Source organism: Phalacrocorax aristotelis, chromosome 2 (genome assembly GCF_949628215.1).
Source record: "Phalacrocorax aristotelis chromosome 2, bGulAri2.1, whole genome shotgun sequence".
Classification (NCBI taxonomy): domain Eukaryota; kingdom Metazoa; phylum Chordata; class Aves; order Suliformes; family Phalacrocoracidae; genus Phalacrocorax; species Phalacrocorax aristotelis.
The window spans coordinates 26,722,710-26,739,170 of record NC_134277.1 but is presented as its reverse complement, the minus strand read 5'-3'; the positions used below and the strand labels follow the sequence as shown (position 1 = coordinate 26,739,170).

Below are 16,461 nucleotides of genomic sequence, written 5' to 3'. Positions count from 1 at the left end.
AATCTAGCGATAATTATCTGTTTCCATCTAGTTTATTCCAAGAGTTTTTTAATTGATCTTAAAAAAAGTAATCCCCAAAGACCAGTCCACACTATAACTGAAAGAACTGTAAATTCTGAACTCAATTCGGGGCGGGGTGGGGGGGAGCGCCTCAATCTCAAAGAGTCTCTCCTAGAAACGTTCCAAACAACAAAAATCCTGTTGTGAAAGTATTTTCTATTCCATCTTGCTCTTCAGTCTCAAACTAGACAAATTTTCAGAACACAAACAAGCAGAATATTTAATAATAATATAAAGCAGACACACCTCTTTCCTCAGAAATGCAGAAGGGCAATTATTTACAAGTTATGCAAAGTACATTTTAACATCTGTAACAGGCACTAATAATCACAAATACGTGACACACGATCTAGATGAAGTGCAACCTCCTTTCCATAATCCACGCAGGACTTATTTTGGATAAGCTTCACTATTCAAATAGAAAGAGCTATGTAATTACATATGTAATTTATGTCTTCTAAGTCCAGCTTCTCACTTCTACAGCTGGGTTTGTGCCCTGAGATCGAGTCCCTTGACCCATATAAGGTACTTTGTAAGACAGCTGACATTAACAGGCAGAATGAGAGAAAAATAGTGGGATAGCTTTGAGTTCTCAAAACTATAAAAGCCAGATACACATAAAACAGTTAAGACTGCTTCTTCTATTGCTCCAGTCTGTGGGGTTTAACTGATGGAAAATTTTAGCATGGTGTCCTGAACTGCCTCCATGGTTCCTTCTGACATACCTGCCCTTCCTACAGGAATTTTACTCTTTGGCTTTAGCACATACCACAACTATTAAATCAATAAATATGGAGTGAGACTTCCATGTACAGATTTAATAATTACTAAAGCATGAGCAATGACTTCTAGGAAAAAAAATTTGGTAGATATTTATAGTCCCTCTGAAATTAAATTATACTTGTGAAATTCCCTTTTGTGTGCTTTATCATTGCTGAGGTATTTGAAAAAGCGGTTCAGCAGCTCAAATATATTCTAGTTGTACGTTACAGCTAGGCCACAACATCTCCAGAAACTCCAGGATGAGTGACAGAAGATTTAGTGGATTAGTAGTAAACACACCAAAACACTCTGGCACGCATTTAAGAAGCAATGCATTTAAGATTACTCATGTGACTGAATATACCACTTTATTAGGCTTAACGGCTCCTTCAAAAGGTTTTCCAGTGCAAATTACTTTCTTTCTTCAGTATATCACAAGTAACCACACTACAGGGAACTGTTTTTAATTTTAATTCTGATTTTTAGTTCTGATATACCTGAAAAACTTTCAGCTGAAATAACAGCTTTAAGAGGTTGACTTTTTCCTCTTTTTAAGATTCCACATGATACAGGAAGGACACTCAAAAAAAAATGTTTTCATTAATTTTTCAAATTTAAAGTAGGAAGACATGTAAATTAGCAAATATTTCATTCCTTTTAAGACTTAAAATCTGTAATAAACCTGCTGTAAAGGACACAAGTTTTATGCAATTCAGACAAGGAGGAATAACTTCAGCAGCTCTCCTACAGTCCTTGTCCTTTGACAGAAGCCTCCTTTTCAGTAGCAAAAGAGCAACCCTCTTGGATTCAAATAAATAGGAGTTTTGCATAAATCTTAATATTGTAAATTGCACACTTTGCCCTCTGCCAAACACAAACATCTTGGGTTACTGTGGAAAAAAAGTCTGTCTCCAGGCATTTTATATCAATTTAGAATATGCCCATCAAAATGTACTTAGGAGGACTAGACAATAGAAAAAGGTTTTGTGCTTCTGTCCTAAAAATCACAAACTGGAACAACAATAAAAGAAAACCAAAATTATACTTCAAGATGAATGTTTGCCTTTTTCTGTAAGGTTATGATGGAAACTGTGACCGTATCTTATGATGGATTCACTAGTATAGATCACATACATAGAACATTCAGGATATTGTGATTTTCAGGAAATCCACCAACAGATTTACAACAGATTCATTCCCTATTGTTTCAGTCACTTTTCCTAGTATCACAATCCGCTATGCTTAATATGCAATGAAAATTTCAACAACGATCAAAAAATCTAAAATTTCATATTGGTTCTATATTAAAGGGAAAAATCCTCAGATTTTGTATTCATCTACCACAGCTGACTTCCAACTCAACACTAAGCACTGTTTAAAATAAAAGTGTTTACATCTGTAATTACAGCACATACATGTATTCATCAAACAATGAACCTTACCCTGAAGACTACAAAAATCCAGTGATTACTTAAGTCCTTACTGCACACTATAAGCAATAATGCTGAAGGCACCGAGTCAAGACCACAAAGGTACCAACACACAAATTAACAACTTGAGCATCAGAAAAGTTATTTCCAAATATCAGAAGTTTAATTTCCAGAACAGTTTCTTACCAGAAGACACCGTTGCTGCCTCATCTTGGTCATGATTCGCATGCCACTGCATCGTTCGGTAGTAACTGAGCATGACTTCCCAGAGGGCTTTGCAGAGATCAGCAAGGCATGGAATGTAACTGTCTGATGTAATATGCTACAGAAAAACAAAATAATATTGTGAAACTTAACAATTGTGTTCATTTTTTGCAGAGGCAAAAGAAACCATACAAAACCCTCCATATTCATACAGCTGAGGTGCTTGGTGTATATATTTCTTTTACAAAAGTATTTGAGAGCTGATGAATGCTAGGTTTTAGTTGACTTATCAAATGTTGTCTAAAAGTACAAAGTTTATTTGTTAGAATCTTTTCTTTTTTTCTTTTTTTTTTTTTTTTTTTAAAATTGGCCCGTGTATTAACCACCTCATATTTATGGAACAGCAAGGTAGATACAGAAGTAAAGCCACACAGCCTAATGGTCAGCACATCCCACCACCAGAGGGATGCAGCCACCCCTGTGACATGCAGACACTGCATCAGCTCAGTGATAGATACTTGTACTTCAGTAGTACATAATAAGCCATCCTGGCTGACGCCCCATAAGATTAAACGCTGTATAATAAAATAGTTTAAAAACAAACTTAGATGGGAGCTGTCCCACCTCCCTGATCCACCCTGCTCCAAAGAGCCATTGTGATTTAAGTTATTCATTAGGTGAAGAGTATCAATTTCATCAGAGAAAGAGATACACAGTAGAAATATCTACGGTGAGATTGAAGGTAAAGGGATGAATTTGAGAAGGGGTCTTGCTCAGTAAAGAGAAGACTCTAAAATATATTGCTTATCTGAGTGTCAATGTTAAGTCACCCTCGCCTCACTTGCTGTGAAGAAGCACAGTCTCCCAGCTTATAAAGAAGGACAAAGTCCAGTTGCACAAATGTGTTTTCAATTACTTTATTATTTAAAGGTGCTCAGTGAAGTTTGGAAATTAACACTTCAAACTACACTGTTCTAGAAAACAGGTCATACTTTCCCATTGCTACTTCACTGTCCACGGTTGAGTTCTGCAACGCTAGTTAGCTTTTACATGCTAACCAAAAAATGTATATCCAAGTTGATATGAAAGCTTTGGCATTACAGTTACAACAAAACTTCAAAAACAGTAACAGCTTCTGCAACAGTGATACCAACATAACCACCAAAATAATCAGCCATGGATTCTATAGAGCAATCACTTAAAGCAATCAATTGCTTCTGAATTGCATCCTCACCCACTGATATAACTGTGGCTTTCTAAACACAGAGCATCATTCCCGAGCAATGAATTGCAACAAAACCTTGGTAAGCTTGAATATAACGTTTGTTGGATAATAAACGTTAGACCAGACAGGTTTCTTTGCAAATGCAGATGCATCACCTCCACCCCTTCTATTTTTCAACTTTCGGCTTAAAAAATATATATATCTATATAAACTTTGTCTTTGTTTGTCTTTACTTTCTATTTAATCATGTTCCCTTGCTTTCTAAGCTTCAGTAATGCTCCTGGCAGTTGCACATACCACCCAAGCCATATTTTTCTACATCTTGTTTATGATTAAGGGCTCACAAAAACTGTTCATTAGCATTAATAGATTTCATTAGCAAAAGTATCTGGAGGCCTCATATTAATCATTATGTCTTTTTGGTTTGCTTGGTTTTTTTTTTTTAAATGAATTATTATTCTGGTTCTGTTCCCTATCGAACCAGAGCTGCCTCAAGGATATAAATTATGCATTCAGGACACACCAACAAAAAAAAACAAAAAGTTAAGTTCTTGGTGCATTAAAAAAAATAACAATTGAGAATACTAATTTTTTTTTAAAACACCTCTTAATTGGAGAGTTGATATCTATTACTGACTGCATTATTGAGAAACTTTAATCTCAAATACTACACGTTTGTTAACGATAGAACAAAATAGGGTGATAAGTTTATCATTTAAACAACATTTCCCTACCATTTCAACAGCTGTTTCAGCAATTTTCTCTGCCAAGTCATCAGAAATGTTACTCTTACTGTATCTCAGGGCTCTTAGTAGCTATAAAATCTAAACTTTGGTTGTGCAGATCACTACACTTGAAGACATACTGGCTTCCAGGCAGCCAGGAAGAAAGGATCACTTACTAAATACCAAGATAATCCCATTTAGACTACGGAAGTAAACAACTGATTTTCTTTGAACTTATGCAAGAATAAAGAAAATCAAAACTTCAGGATGAAGCAGGCAAACTCTCCCCTGCTCCAGCAGTATTTAAAAAAAGAAAGGATGTAACAGCACGGCATATCACTAGGAAAAGAAATGCTCAACAAGGAAATAGTGACTCAGAGTGCACAGGCACATCACCTACATAAATGGCTACGAATTACTGAAAACATTATTCTTTTAAAAAAGAACCCACACTATTATAAAATCCAGCATCTGACTTCCAGAGAAGAAACAAACAAAAATTAAAACAAAGAAAAAAAACCCCACCATAGTCCCCCACTACCAATGTAAAATGGAAATGAGTTAAATGAGTTCATATAGAAAGATTTTTAGAAACACACAACAGAAGAACTGCCCAAAAAAGAAAACTTCAATTTTGTATGACTTCCATTGTTTAATTATGGTAAGCACTCCATAACCACTTACATGTTAAGAGCATCCTGGCTTAACAGTGTAGATACACTGAAGAGGGTTCTCACTGGAACCAGATAAGGAGAAAGAAGGCTCATATTTTAGTCTCAAACATTTTATTCCCTGACAACTGAACACAAGAGATGAAAATCTGTCAGTATTTTTTTTCTATGGAAAGTTAGAAATGGAATTACTAGGATAGTTCAGCTTATTCAGCACTCTGATTTTCACAAATGCACTGCACCAGGTAACAAATGACACTGAACAGCATGGTTCGTTACAAAGAACAAAACTTCCCATTTGCAGCCTGTCCCTAAATACCTAATTGTTATCGAGAAAGTAATGAAAAATTTTTAAAAAATCAATACATTTCAAGGAAATTACTGCAGTATTCGTAGTACATTACAGTCCTAAAGTGTAGGTACCTTCCTTTATACAGCCTGCCAGATTCCAGCTATTGCAGGCTCACATAACTAAAGGTGCATCTCATTAGGGTTCTGCAGAAGGAAAATCAAGTAGAAATAAAGAGGTAATAATTTTGTAACCACACAGTTAAAGCCACTCTCTTTCTGTGTATTACAAAATACGATATTTCCAGTGATCTGAAAGAGCCTTCTGCACTGTAAAGGGTAAGGATTAACAGCAGCACACAACCTGTATTTTAGAAGATGCCAGGAGAAGCTCAGTAGTACTACTTGTAAATGTAAACAAATGGGGCTTAATATCATAAATTTTAGCAAAGAATGAGAAATAATACTGAAGGGCATGTAGAAGTATGAAGGAAAACTCACATGAAAAGTGCATTAGAAACTACGAAATTAAAACAAAAACACCCTCTGAAGACTTAAAGCAAAAGTATGAAAGGGCTGCAGTCTGGAGAACAGCCATCAGGGTTTGCTGGCTTTCTTCAACTAGAATTCATCTCAGTGAAGTGCAAATACAACCTATCTGGAACCTTACTCATTCTGTCATTAATACTTATGTCAGTTACTCCCAATAAATTAATTTTTCATAATCCACTTCCGCTCATATGAAGGCTCCTAGATTATGTAAGCCTTTTAAGTCAAAGGGGGACCTCTTCACAATGAAATGGTTTTCAAAGCAGATGTATTGTTTACTAGTTGAAACTACACAATCCCAGGAGATCTGAGAAGTGAAAGAGCAAAGTGGATCAGAATATGAATCTCCTGTGACTGTACTTCAATTTAATAAATTTCAATTGATGGGGTGGGTGAGTTGATGAAGTATGATGACAGTTCAGTCTGTGACTGAAATAAACAAAGAACATTTGAGACAGAAACATATTTTCAAGTTTTAAATCAGTGTTACAACTACCTAAAATATCTAACGCACACTCTCCTCACCACAGAAGTTTAAGAAAATTTCTCAGGGTGTAACAGTAAGATCACAAGTGAAAGAATTAAAGAGTGAACTAAAAATACTACTCAAAATACAGTAATTCATTCTAACAACATTTAAAAAAAAAAAAACAAAAAAAATAAACACATGCAAGAAACTGCGCCTAAAATCTATACTAGAGGAAAATATACTGTTATGCCAGTCCGTGAGCTGCCTAACGTCAGGCTTTTGCATCTCAATATTACCGCTGTCCCTTATCTTGATACGAAAAGTGCAATGAATCTGATACAAAGTTTGGAGTGTTCCCATTACTCCTATTAAGTTAATATCTTTACAAGAATCCTTATGGAAATGCAATATTACGAAAGTTGTGAATACTGCTGAAATGCGTATTACACTGAAGACATGGGAGTTCTGAAATCTTAATCTCCTGTTTGTAACCTATGATTTACTTCTTCACATATATTTAGATGGTGTGTGCACTAACTCCAAAGTGCTAACATTTAGTGCGATCAAAACCAGCATTAAGTTGTAAATAACCAATCTCTCAACTAGCCTATGAGTTGTATTAAGAAACTATAGTAGCTGCAGGATTATCTTAATAACTAAGGCCCTACTCGCATATGGTACACTTACAACAGCGGAAAAATTCAGACTAAAAATATACTTATATGCAAGAATTACATACTGTACAGAGGTCTTTGTACTGTAACTTCTGAAACTTGGTGTCTGTGTTTCCTGCACACAGCTCCACATATCCAAGGACTACTTGAAACACAGTGTTGTGAATGGCTTGAGTGAAGTGCATATGTAACTGGTCCATCGCTGTCTGAAAGAAAAGGAATAACATAAAATCAAAAATAGTAAAATTCAACTTTTCATACACAATAGTGTTTTAGTCTAAGTCTTTTTCAGTACTGAACTCAGGAGGCTTGTAAGCATGGCCTCCAATCTCTGTTTCAAAAATACCTAACCATACAACTTGGCAATATTACAATATGGTAACGCAAAAAAGTTCAGGTATTACCAGTAAAATCAGTTTCCCCTGCTGTCTTCCTTCTATAACTCACCAAGATTTTTTTACATTATCACTAGTAAATATTAATTTTACATGTTATATAATATGTTTAATTATAGAATTTACTCATTCATTCATTTACCCTCCCAACCCACTGATATCAAAACTAAATGAGTTCAGACCAGTGATGTGTTTCCCACTGGAAACACTTCCAACTAAATTAAAATATTTCCTTTGCAATTAATAAAGCTGAAACCACAATTGCAAAGTATTCAATACATCCACCTACCAAACCGAGTTCTTCCTTGAAGAATATAAAGTAGGATTAAGTGTTAGAGAAAGGTATGCACATCACATAAATAAATTTCTTAGAAAAACACTCTTTGCAATAAAAACGAAATATGACATTTGTTTAACAAAACTTACTTTTTTTCAGGAATGAAAAATATCAGTACCTGTACTAAATATTAATGACTACATAGCATAAAAGTTCTGCCATAACCATGCCCGAGGTTCAGGTCAGGCTGTTTCCCTGATAGAGTTAATTGTCTCCATAGTGGCTAGTATGGGGCTATGTTTTGGATTTGTGCTGAAAACAGTGTTGGTAACCTGGGCATGTTCTAGCTACTGCTGAGCAGTGCTTACACGGAGTCAAGGCCTTTTCTGCCTCTCACCCCACCCCACCAGTGAGCAGGCTGGGGGGGCACAAGTTGCAGGGAGGGGACAGGGCTGGGACAGCTGACCCCATACCATATGCTCAGCACATGAAGCTGGAGGAAGAAGCAGGAAGGGGGGACATTCAGAATGATGGCATTTGTTTTCCCAAAAGTAACCATTACATGTGATGGAACCCTGCTTTCCTGGAGGTGGCTGAACACCTGCCTGCCGATGGGAAGGAGTGAATGAATTCCTTGTTTTGCTTTGCCTGTGTGTGGGTGTTATGCTTTACCTATTAAACTGTCTTTATCTCAACACATAAGTTTTCTCACTTTTACTCTTCCAATTCTCTCCCCCATCCCACCAAGGGGGAGTGAGCGAGCAGCTGCATGGGGCTTAGCTGCCAGCTGGGGTTAAACCACAACAATTAGGAAAATAAATTTCTGTCACCGTACTCAAAGCTTCATGCTGTTACACCACTGTTCTTTGGACTTACTCAGATGAGTACTAACCTGTGTTTTTCCAAGCAGCCTGTAAGCCTGCTGAACTTTTGTATAATGATTGATATCAAAGTTCTTGCATATTTTGGAGAGTGCTACGTCCAATTGTTCCTATATAAATGAAGGAAAAAAATAGTATTAAACACTAAATAAAAACAGGCCAAGTAATACATTACTGTAAACAATAGCAAGTGAGGAAGAGATGTTTATTTAAACAATCTGATAATTATGCTTGTAAAGCAGCCAAGACTGTACATTACCAGACTATTCTGAGGTGCTCAAATATTACTTCTTGCAGCCTAAAGTACTTCAGCCTGAAATTTCTGTCAGCCAAACAGTTCCACCATTCCCAAGAACAAGCACAGTAAAAAGTACACTACTTTGCTGAAGTCAAATTCAGAGAGATGTTTACTCTGAGAAGGTCTAGCACCGCAATATGGGAAAGCTTGGATTTATAACTTGGTCTACTCCCACTCCTAAGAAAAACCCAGATTTGGGGAAAAAAACTAAAATGCTCCACAGGTGTTTCAGCTCAAGCAATTCAATTATAGACTACTTAACCTTCTGACTGCCACCTACTAAATGGAATTAACACTACCCAACTTAAAAATTCATTGTGAAATAAGTCATTTATGGAGTACTATACCAGTGATACAATGATCAGTACCACAGGAGAAAAACAAAGAAAACACAGACACAATTAGTAGTTCTGCCATCAGAGCTGTGTCTGAGCCTATTGAACAGCTTTGCAATAAATTAAGTTCATCCACTGTGTACACTGAATGAAAAAAAACTAATAGGATCATATACTTAATGACTAACTAATAAAGCTTCCAAGAATTTGACCATGTAGCTTAATAACATAATTCTTACTTAGACACTGTAATATATTCAGAGATACACAGCCTAACTAGTTGTTTTCAATCAACTATGCAGGAAGAGAAAACGGATCAATAACATATGATAACATGCACAGCTTGCAGATATTTTCTCTCCTTGCTAGTCACTAAAGCCACTTCAATTTGTATTATTTAAGTATCTTGCAATGTAGTCTTACTCTTGCATATAGAAACCACAAGAGATGGTTGTTCAGTCGTTATGTTCTTTTACTGACTCCACTGGAAAATTTTCATGCATTACTTCATTAGCCACAAAATATTTATGGATTTTAATCTCAGAGGTTGGGGGTGGGGGGGTGGAGGGGGGTGTTGCTGTTGTGTTTGGGAGGGGTGTGTTTCGTTTTGCTGGGTTTTTTAAGCACATCAATATTTTCTTTAAGCACAAAAAAGGAGACCAGAATACAATTAAAAAGTGCATTTTTTCCAAAGCAAAATGGTAAAAGGACAAGGAACCTAAAGATTCAGAACTTCTTTACAAGGTTACTCAGCAATTTGAATTTCAGCCATACACTGGTTTAAAAAAATGTTTTTTCCCTTCTCTTATTTTATGCAGAACAGCTGAAGAAAGAGAGAAACAGGGATATCAAACTGCCCATGAACAGAGCTCAAACACAGAGCACATTAAACTTTTCAGCTCCGTTTTTCAATGGTTCCTTCTGCTATAGCCACCTTGCATTTTATTTGTAACATAGTATAGAGGTAAGGTCAATGTTAAAACCTAAACTTCAAGAAGAAAATACAAAAAAAAAAAAAAAAAAAGAAAAAAGGAATGGACATAAGCAGAGGCACTCAACTAATGAGAAGACTTATTATTAAAATATTAATTAGCAGAATATGATTGTATACTAACTAAAGCATATATTTCACAGGAACACTCTGGGAACCTCAGGAAGACTTACATTTCTCCTATATGCATAGACATAATTTCAGTAGAAAATAAGATACTGTCATAGAATCATAGAATCATTAAGGTTGGAAAAGACCACTAAGATCATCAAGTCCAACCCTCAACCCAACACTTTCTGGAGTTACCACCTAGCACCCATCTTTGCGAGGAAAATAATATATTTCTATAAATTCACAAGTAATAAATAAAAATCTTTAATATGATTATTTAGCTAGCTGTGAATTGCTTTCATCAACCAACATGGCACACGTTACCATGTTTTAGTACAAGCAGAATTTACTCTGCAAAGCTGTTACTGGAAGGAAGAGAAGATGCATGTCTCCTTTAAGCAACATCAATGTTTGCTCACAAGGAATAAATGGCAAGTAAATGAAAGCAATAGAAATGCAAGTTGAGTGATATTAAAACAAAAACATGAGTTTAATGGCTAGCCTATGTGAGGGTAAGAAGAAAACAGTCATTTCATTAGTTCGTTAGAGCCAGCCATGCTCTGAATAGATTATTTATCAGCGAAAGAGTAAAAGAACAAACAAAAAAAAAGCTTTGGAAGAAAGCAGAAGTACAATGGAATAAATGACAGAAATTTGTAACAAAGTTCTAACTGTACAGGGAATTAAATAATGAGGTACATGCATTAATCTGACTTTCTAAAGAGCACATGACCAGAGGCATAGAGAGCTGCTGGGATAGACAAATCAGTTTCCTGCTACGCATTACATGTGTAGGCATTACATACACTCATGCACTACATATACATAAGTACCTTACTAGACTTCTTATAAAAAAGCTTGCCAAGTTCCAGTTCAAAATTACCTAGTAATGGAGCATATTGGGTTTGAGTGGCAAGGTTTTAGTAGTGTGGGGGCCACAGGGGTGGCTTCTTTGAGAAGCTGCTAGAAGCTTCCCCCATGTCCAACAAAGCCAGTTCCAGCCGGCTCCAAGGTGGACCCGCCGCTGGCCAAGGCTGAGCCCATCAGCAACAGTTGTAGCACCGCTGGAATAACACACTTAAGAAGGGGGGAAAAACTGCACAACAGCAATTGCAGCTGGAGAGAGGAATGAGAATGTGTGAGAGGAACAACTCTGCGGGCACCAAGGTCAGTAAAGGAAGGCAAGGAGGTGCTCCAGGCAGTGGAGGAGAGATTCCCCTGCAGCCCATGGAGGTTAACAGTGGAGCAGATATCCACCTGCAGCACATGGAGGACCCCATACAGAAGCAGGTGAATGCCTGAAGGAGGCTGTGACCCCGTGGGAAGCCCACACTGGAGCAGGCTCCTGGCAGGACCTGTGGACCTGCGGAAAGAGGAGCCCACACTGGAGCAGATTTGCTGGCAGGACTTGTGACCCCATGGGGGCCGCACGCTGGAGCAGTCTGTTCCTGAAGGACTGCACCCTGTCGAAGGGACCCACACTGGAGCAGTTTGTGAGGAACTGTAGCCTGTGGGAAGGATTCACATTACCACTTAAAGTGGGCACAGTTAGCGAGCTGGGCACACAAGTTTGACAACATATTATAGAGCATTTAGGTTGACTGCAGCACGAAAGTCTACATGAAGAGCAGAGACTATAGCATTCCAAAGACAGTATTTGAAGGAAACCTGCACATTCTGTAATTGCTAATAACATTGTGTTAGAAAGCTCTGGTATCTAGAGGTTAAATACTAACAAACACTAAACAGCAATATATTAATTCTTACCTCTATTTGTTCCAAGGTGTCTTGCAGTTTTGAATTCAACTCACTATTAATGAAAGAAAAAACTGTTTAAAACTGCTGATCATATTAACATTTCACACCAAGTTTGTTTCCAAAAAACATATTTGCCTGCTACAGAGCCACAATAATTTATCATAAATCATTAACCTCCTGTTACTGTGTCAGACTAGCATCACCACGCTACTGTTACTACTGAAAGGCACTTACCACAGGCATTTGCAATATTCCTAACACTTCGAATTAAAATATCTGTAGCAGCACACATTCTCCTAGGTTTATACTGCGACAGTGTTAAGAGGGCCCAGACAAGACCCCATCCTACCAGGATTTAGCCAAGCATTCAGAGACATTCCCAACCCCCAAGAAAATGGTGCTCTAAATACTGTGATTTGGCACTGTGGTCTACAGCTGAACACATACCCAGAAAGGTCAGGGCTGTCAAGTCTTTGCAAACTATGGTATAGTAACTTCTATTTGCTGCTCAGGAACCCTGTACAGAAACGCTACAGGAAAAAAAAGAACTTAAGCTTAAAAAGATTTTCTGAAAGTTGTGCAAGACTATAATTTCACTTCTCTGAGGTATATTTGGTATAGAAAGATTAACAAAAATAGCTACCACAAGAGAAACTATTTAGGACGAAGAAAGGCACAACTGCTCCTTTCCAACAATCAGCTTTAAAAATTTCAGAGCACCGGTGAGAAAAATAAGACACAAAATATGACTACTGTGTTTTTGTCTGGAAGGGTCAAAGCAACCAAGAAATATGGCGGATATTCTCTTCAAGCACGGAAAGCACAGATTGTCCATGGGATAATCACCATACCTCATTTTAGACAACTTACTTCTGTGCTCTGAATCTTCTCTTAAGGGGCCTACGTTAACTATCAAAAGATGGGTTCTAGCTTCCCTACCTGGTTCACTCCACTTAAATGATACACCCATCACCCCTCCTTTTTTCGTTCTGCTAGATAACCTGGATACAACATCCTCCAAACAAAGGTTTAAACAGAAAAAACTGCATCAGAAAGAGCTGGCATTAAACACTAAATTGAGTAGTCAATCTTTCTTTGTTGCTTCTCCACAAGCAACAAGCCTTCACACAGAAAAGACTCCATAACAATTTCATGTTACTACACCTCCTGCTGAGATTATGAGCATTTCCTGTTACTCCAGTTCTTTTAGCTAGCAAGAAGACATTAGAACAAGAGTAAGAACCTTGCTGTGTCCACAGAATCACTCCTTTCCATCTTTAGAACTAGGTACAGCATAGACCATCACCCCCTGTGTATAAACATACAGTTGGTTTACACATTGAAATTAACTGGTCTAAAATATAGAAGCTGCTGACATTAGCAAAAAACCTGATGCAACACACACAGGTAGTCTCTGCAGAGACTGAACAAATTAAGCAATTGTACTGCTCTAAGTCCTGTGAAAATTCACAACACTCCTAATGGTAGCAGGTACCATATAAACACCAGGCTATGATTCCTTTCAAACAAATGTCATGAACAACATGCTCCTAATACAGCATTTCATCACCTTTTCTAATTAAATTAAATACACACAGGGATTCTTCACCTCAGCCAGGCAACTTACACGGTCACACACACATGAAGAACTTACTCAACTACTGCAACGTAGGGCTGAAAAACTTCCATTTCTTGATTACTGCAGGTGATCACATTTGATTAATCTCATCTGCATACCAGATAGATACTCATGAAAACTAGTTCCTTGTTTCCACTATTCTTAATGCCAGGCAAGTCTCAGTTTGCAGTCACCTGGTGACATAGGAGCTCAGCCCTCATGTCACAATTCCCACCAAATGCCCCAAGATCAGGGCTATTCTGGAATGGTGTATATTTCCTTTCTTCCTGGAGAGGAGGATGGGGAGGAATTCAAATGATCTTGTTCCACATGAAACACGGGTAAGGTAAAACTGCCAAGTGTTCCTTACCCCGACTATTTAGTGCAACCCCTGTGACAGCGCTGTCTTCCCATTCCAGCAAGGGCTCAGGCACCAATTTTAAATACACAAATTCATAGTTTATTTATTCAACCAAGCTATGATATATGGAGATGTTTGCAAGAATACAGCCTACATTTATGCTAACTAATTTAGCAAAAGAAGGTATGATCACAAAATTTGATAAGGGAAGTAACTTTCATCAAGTATTGAAGTGAAAATTTAGAAATGCAGTGTCCAGCTAAATCTGTACATATTTTCTAAGACAGAATTATAAAGGTAGTGGTTAGACATGATGGTGACGTGATTATTATAAAAGCCCATTTACCATAATTGAGAATTTAATTCAAGGCATTAATTTCATTCATAAAAACCATATTAGAAGTCTTTTTTTTTTGCATCCTCATCCATACAAATCTAAATTAGCACATCTGCAGAAGGCACATTACTGCAATATAAACAGAGGTAACATTTTGACCCAAATGCAATAAACAGAGTCAACCTATTATCTGACACAACATTTTCCTACAGGTTTTACAAGGCAGTCTACTCACATCAGAAAGATAAACAAGCAGAAGGCAAAATACTTTATGTTTTTAAACAAAAATGAATCACCTAATGCAAACATTCCCTAGGATGAGGACAACGGAGAATAAAAATAATAGACATCCAGACCATTATCTCAAAGGAGGATGAGAAGCCACCCTTAAAACCAAAGAAGTCTTAGCAAGGAAGGTGAAGTGCTTGCCTCTTCAGATTATGTATACACCAAAATTAAAAATTATACTCCTCACAGAAAGGTTTAAATTCCCTGCTGTTTAAGAGCTATACCCAACTCCTACCACCACCTAGCAAGAAAAATGTGAAGAATGATTTTACAAAGTAAGGCACTGATTCTTGTCATGTGGACAGTGGACAATCAAATGGATACTGTGAAAATTTCATGGTAAGATACAGAGGTGATGTCTCATATAAGGACATTATAAATGCTACTACATGCCTGTTTCTCCACTAGCTTTTTTTTATTGCAGTCCTAAACAGAAATGCAAAAGATATGTTTGTTTAGCCCAATCCCCTGCTAGTGAGACATTATTCCATGCAATACATATTCTTTCTGACTTCTGCAAGAAAAACAGTGCACAGACACTGAAATGTATGCACTGGGGCTGGGATTTACAGCTAGAACGTCATTCTGCTCTCAAAATGAAAACAAAAACAAGCTCAAAGCACTCAGAATAAAGAAGCATTGCTGATTTTTTCTGTCATCGTCCTTTCTTTCAGGAAACCATGTTCTTGGATGCAAGGATATCTTGTCAGTATGCTAGCAGATTTAAAATAGCATGCCTTTGCAGTTAAATATTACAAGTGGCAAAAATGTGAACTGTTAGTTTCAATTCCAGATTTTGCTATACCGGACATAGTGTAGTGGAGATAAATTTTGAAGCTGCAATGAAAGCTTGAAGTGAATCAACATGAAGCAGAAACTTTATCATTCACACAAAACAGAATTTAAGTCATAGAAACTGTGTAATTTAACCTAAATCTCTTTTCCAGATGAGCACTGCAAGATTCTAAGAAGCCAAGCTGCCTTTTCAAGCTGAAGAGATGTTGCTAAATTCTCCAAAAGAAAAAAGTGCAGGAGATACGCAGAATAAATCAGATTTATGTTTGGAGCCACAGAGCTTCTGAAAGAGCAATAAATACTAAGGAGAGCAGACTGAACAGACTAAATGGGCCACAGGTATGGAAAACTGCAAGACCCGTCTCTCTACAGAAAGTAGAGTCAAGCAAAGCAAAAGCAGGAGTCATCCTGCTTCTCAACAACTAAATTGTCAAGGACTGAGGGAAACCACAGTCATTCTTCCTCATTCCAATAAATAGTTTTCATTGACTACTATTTAAGGAATGGATTCAAAAATTTAATATATGTAGGCAAATGTTGGCTGTACAGTCAATTTATATCCACATGGAAGTTTTATGGAACTAAAATTAAAGCAAAAAGCAGCTTTGAAATCTGACTTCAGAATACAGGGGCTTATTTCCAGGCAGAATTTCTAACTTCATACACTTTTTTGGTGCATCTTCAGATGCTGAAACACCACCTCCTCAAAAGCAGACTCTAAACTGAAATTGAGGATTATGGGCAATTACTCTGAAGTTGCAACAAAGCATACATTTAGAGGACAAAGGGAAGCAAAACGTGTTTTCATAGATTTTGGCCCTGCTAAGTCAGAGTGCATTCTGACAGGAGATCAAACAATGTCAGAATTCTACCCACCAATTTAAAATTCTAACGAAAAATAACACAAAAAGAAAATCTAATTAATGTGATGATCATCCTAGTGGATGAAACATCAAAAT

At 37.1% G+C, this 16,461-nt stretch overlaps 1 protein-coding gene across 1 annotated transcript in view; it reads right to left on the bottom strand.

The window, feature by feature from the left end:
- Positions 1–16,461, bottom strand: part of VPS50 (VPS50 subunit of EARP/GARPII complex) — a 96,036-nt gene that overhangs the window by 55,636 nt on the left and 23,939 nt on the right. Inside the window, exons 10-13 of the mRNA XM_075082843.1 lie at positions 12,113–12,155; positions 8,622–8,720; positions 7,123–7,263; positions 2,439–2,574 (exon numbers count right to left, since the gene is read on the bottom strand). Coding sequence (XP_074938944.1) covers positions 2,439–2,574; positions 7,123–7,263; positions 8,622–8,720; positions 12,113–12,155 — 419 coding nt within the window. The remainder of the gene's footprint in view (positions 1–2,438; positions 2,575–7,122; positions 7,264–8,621; positions 8,721–12,112; positions 12,156–16,461) is intronic.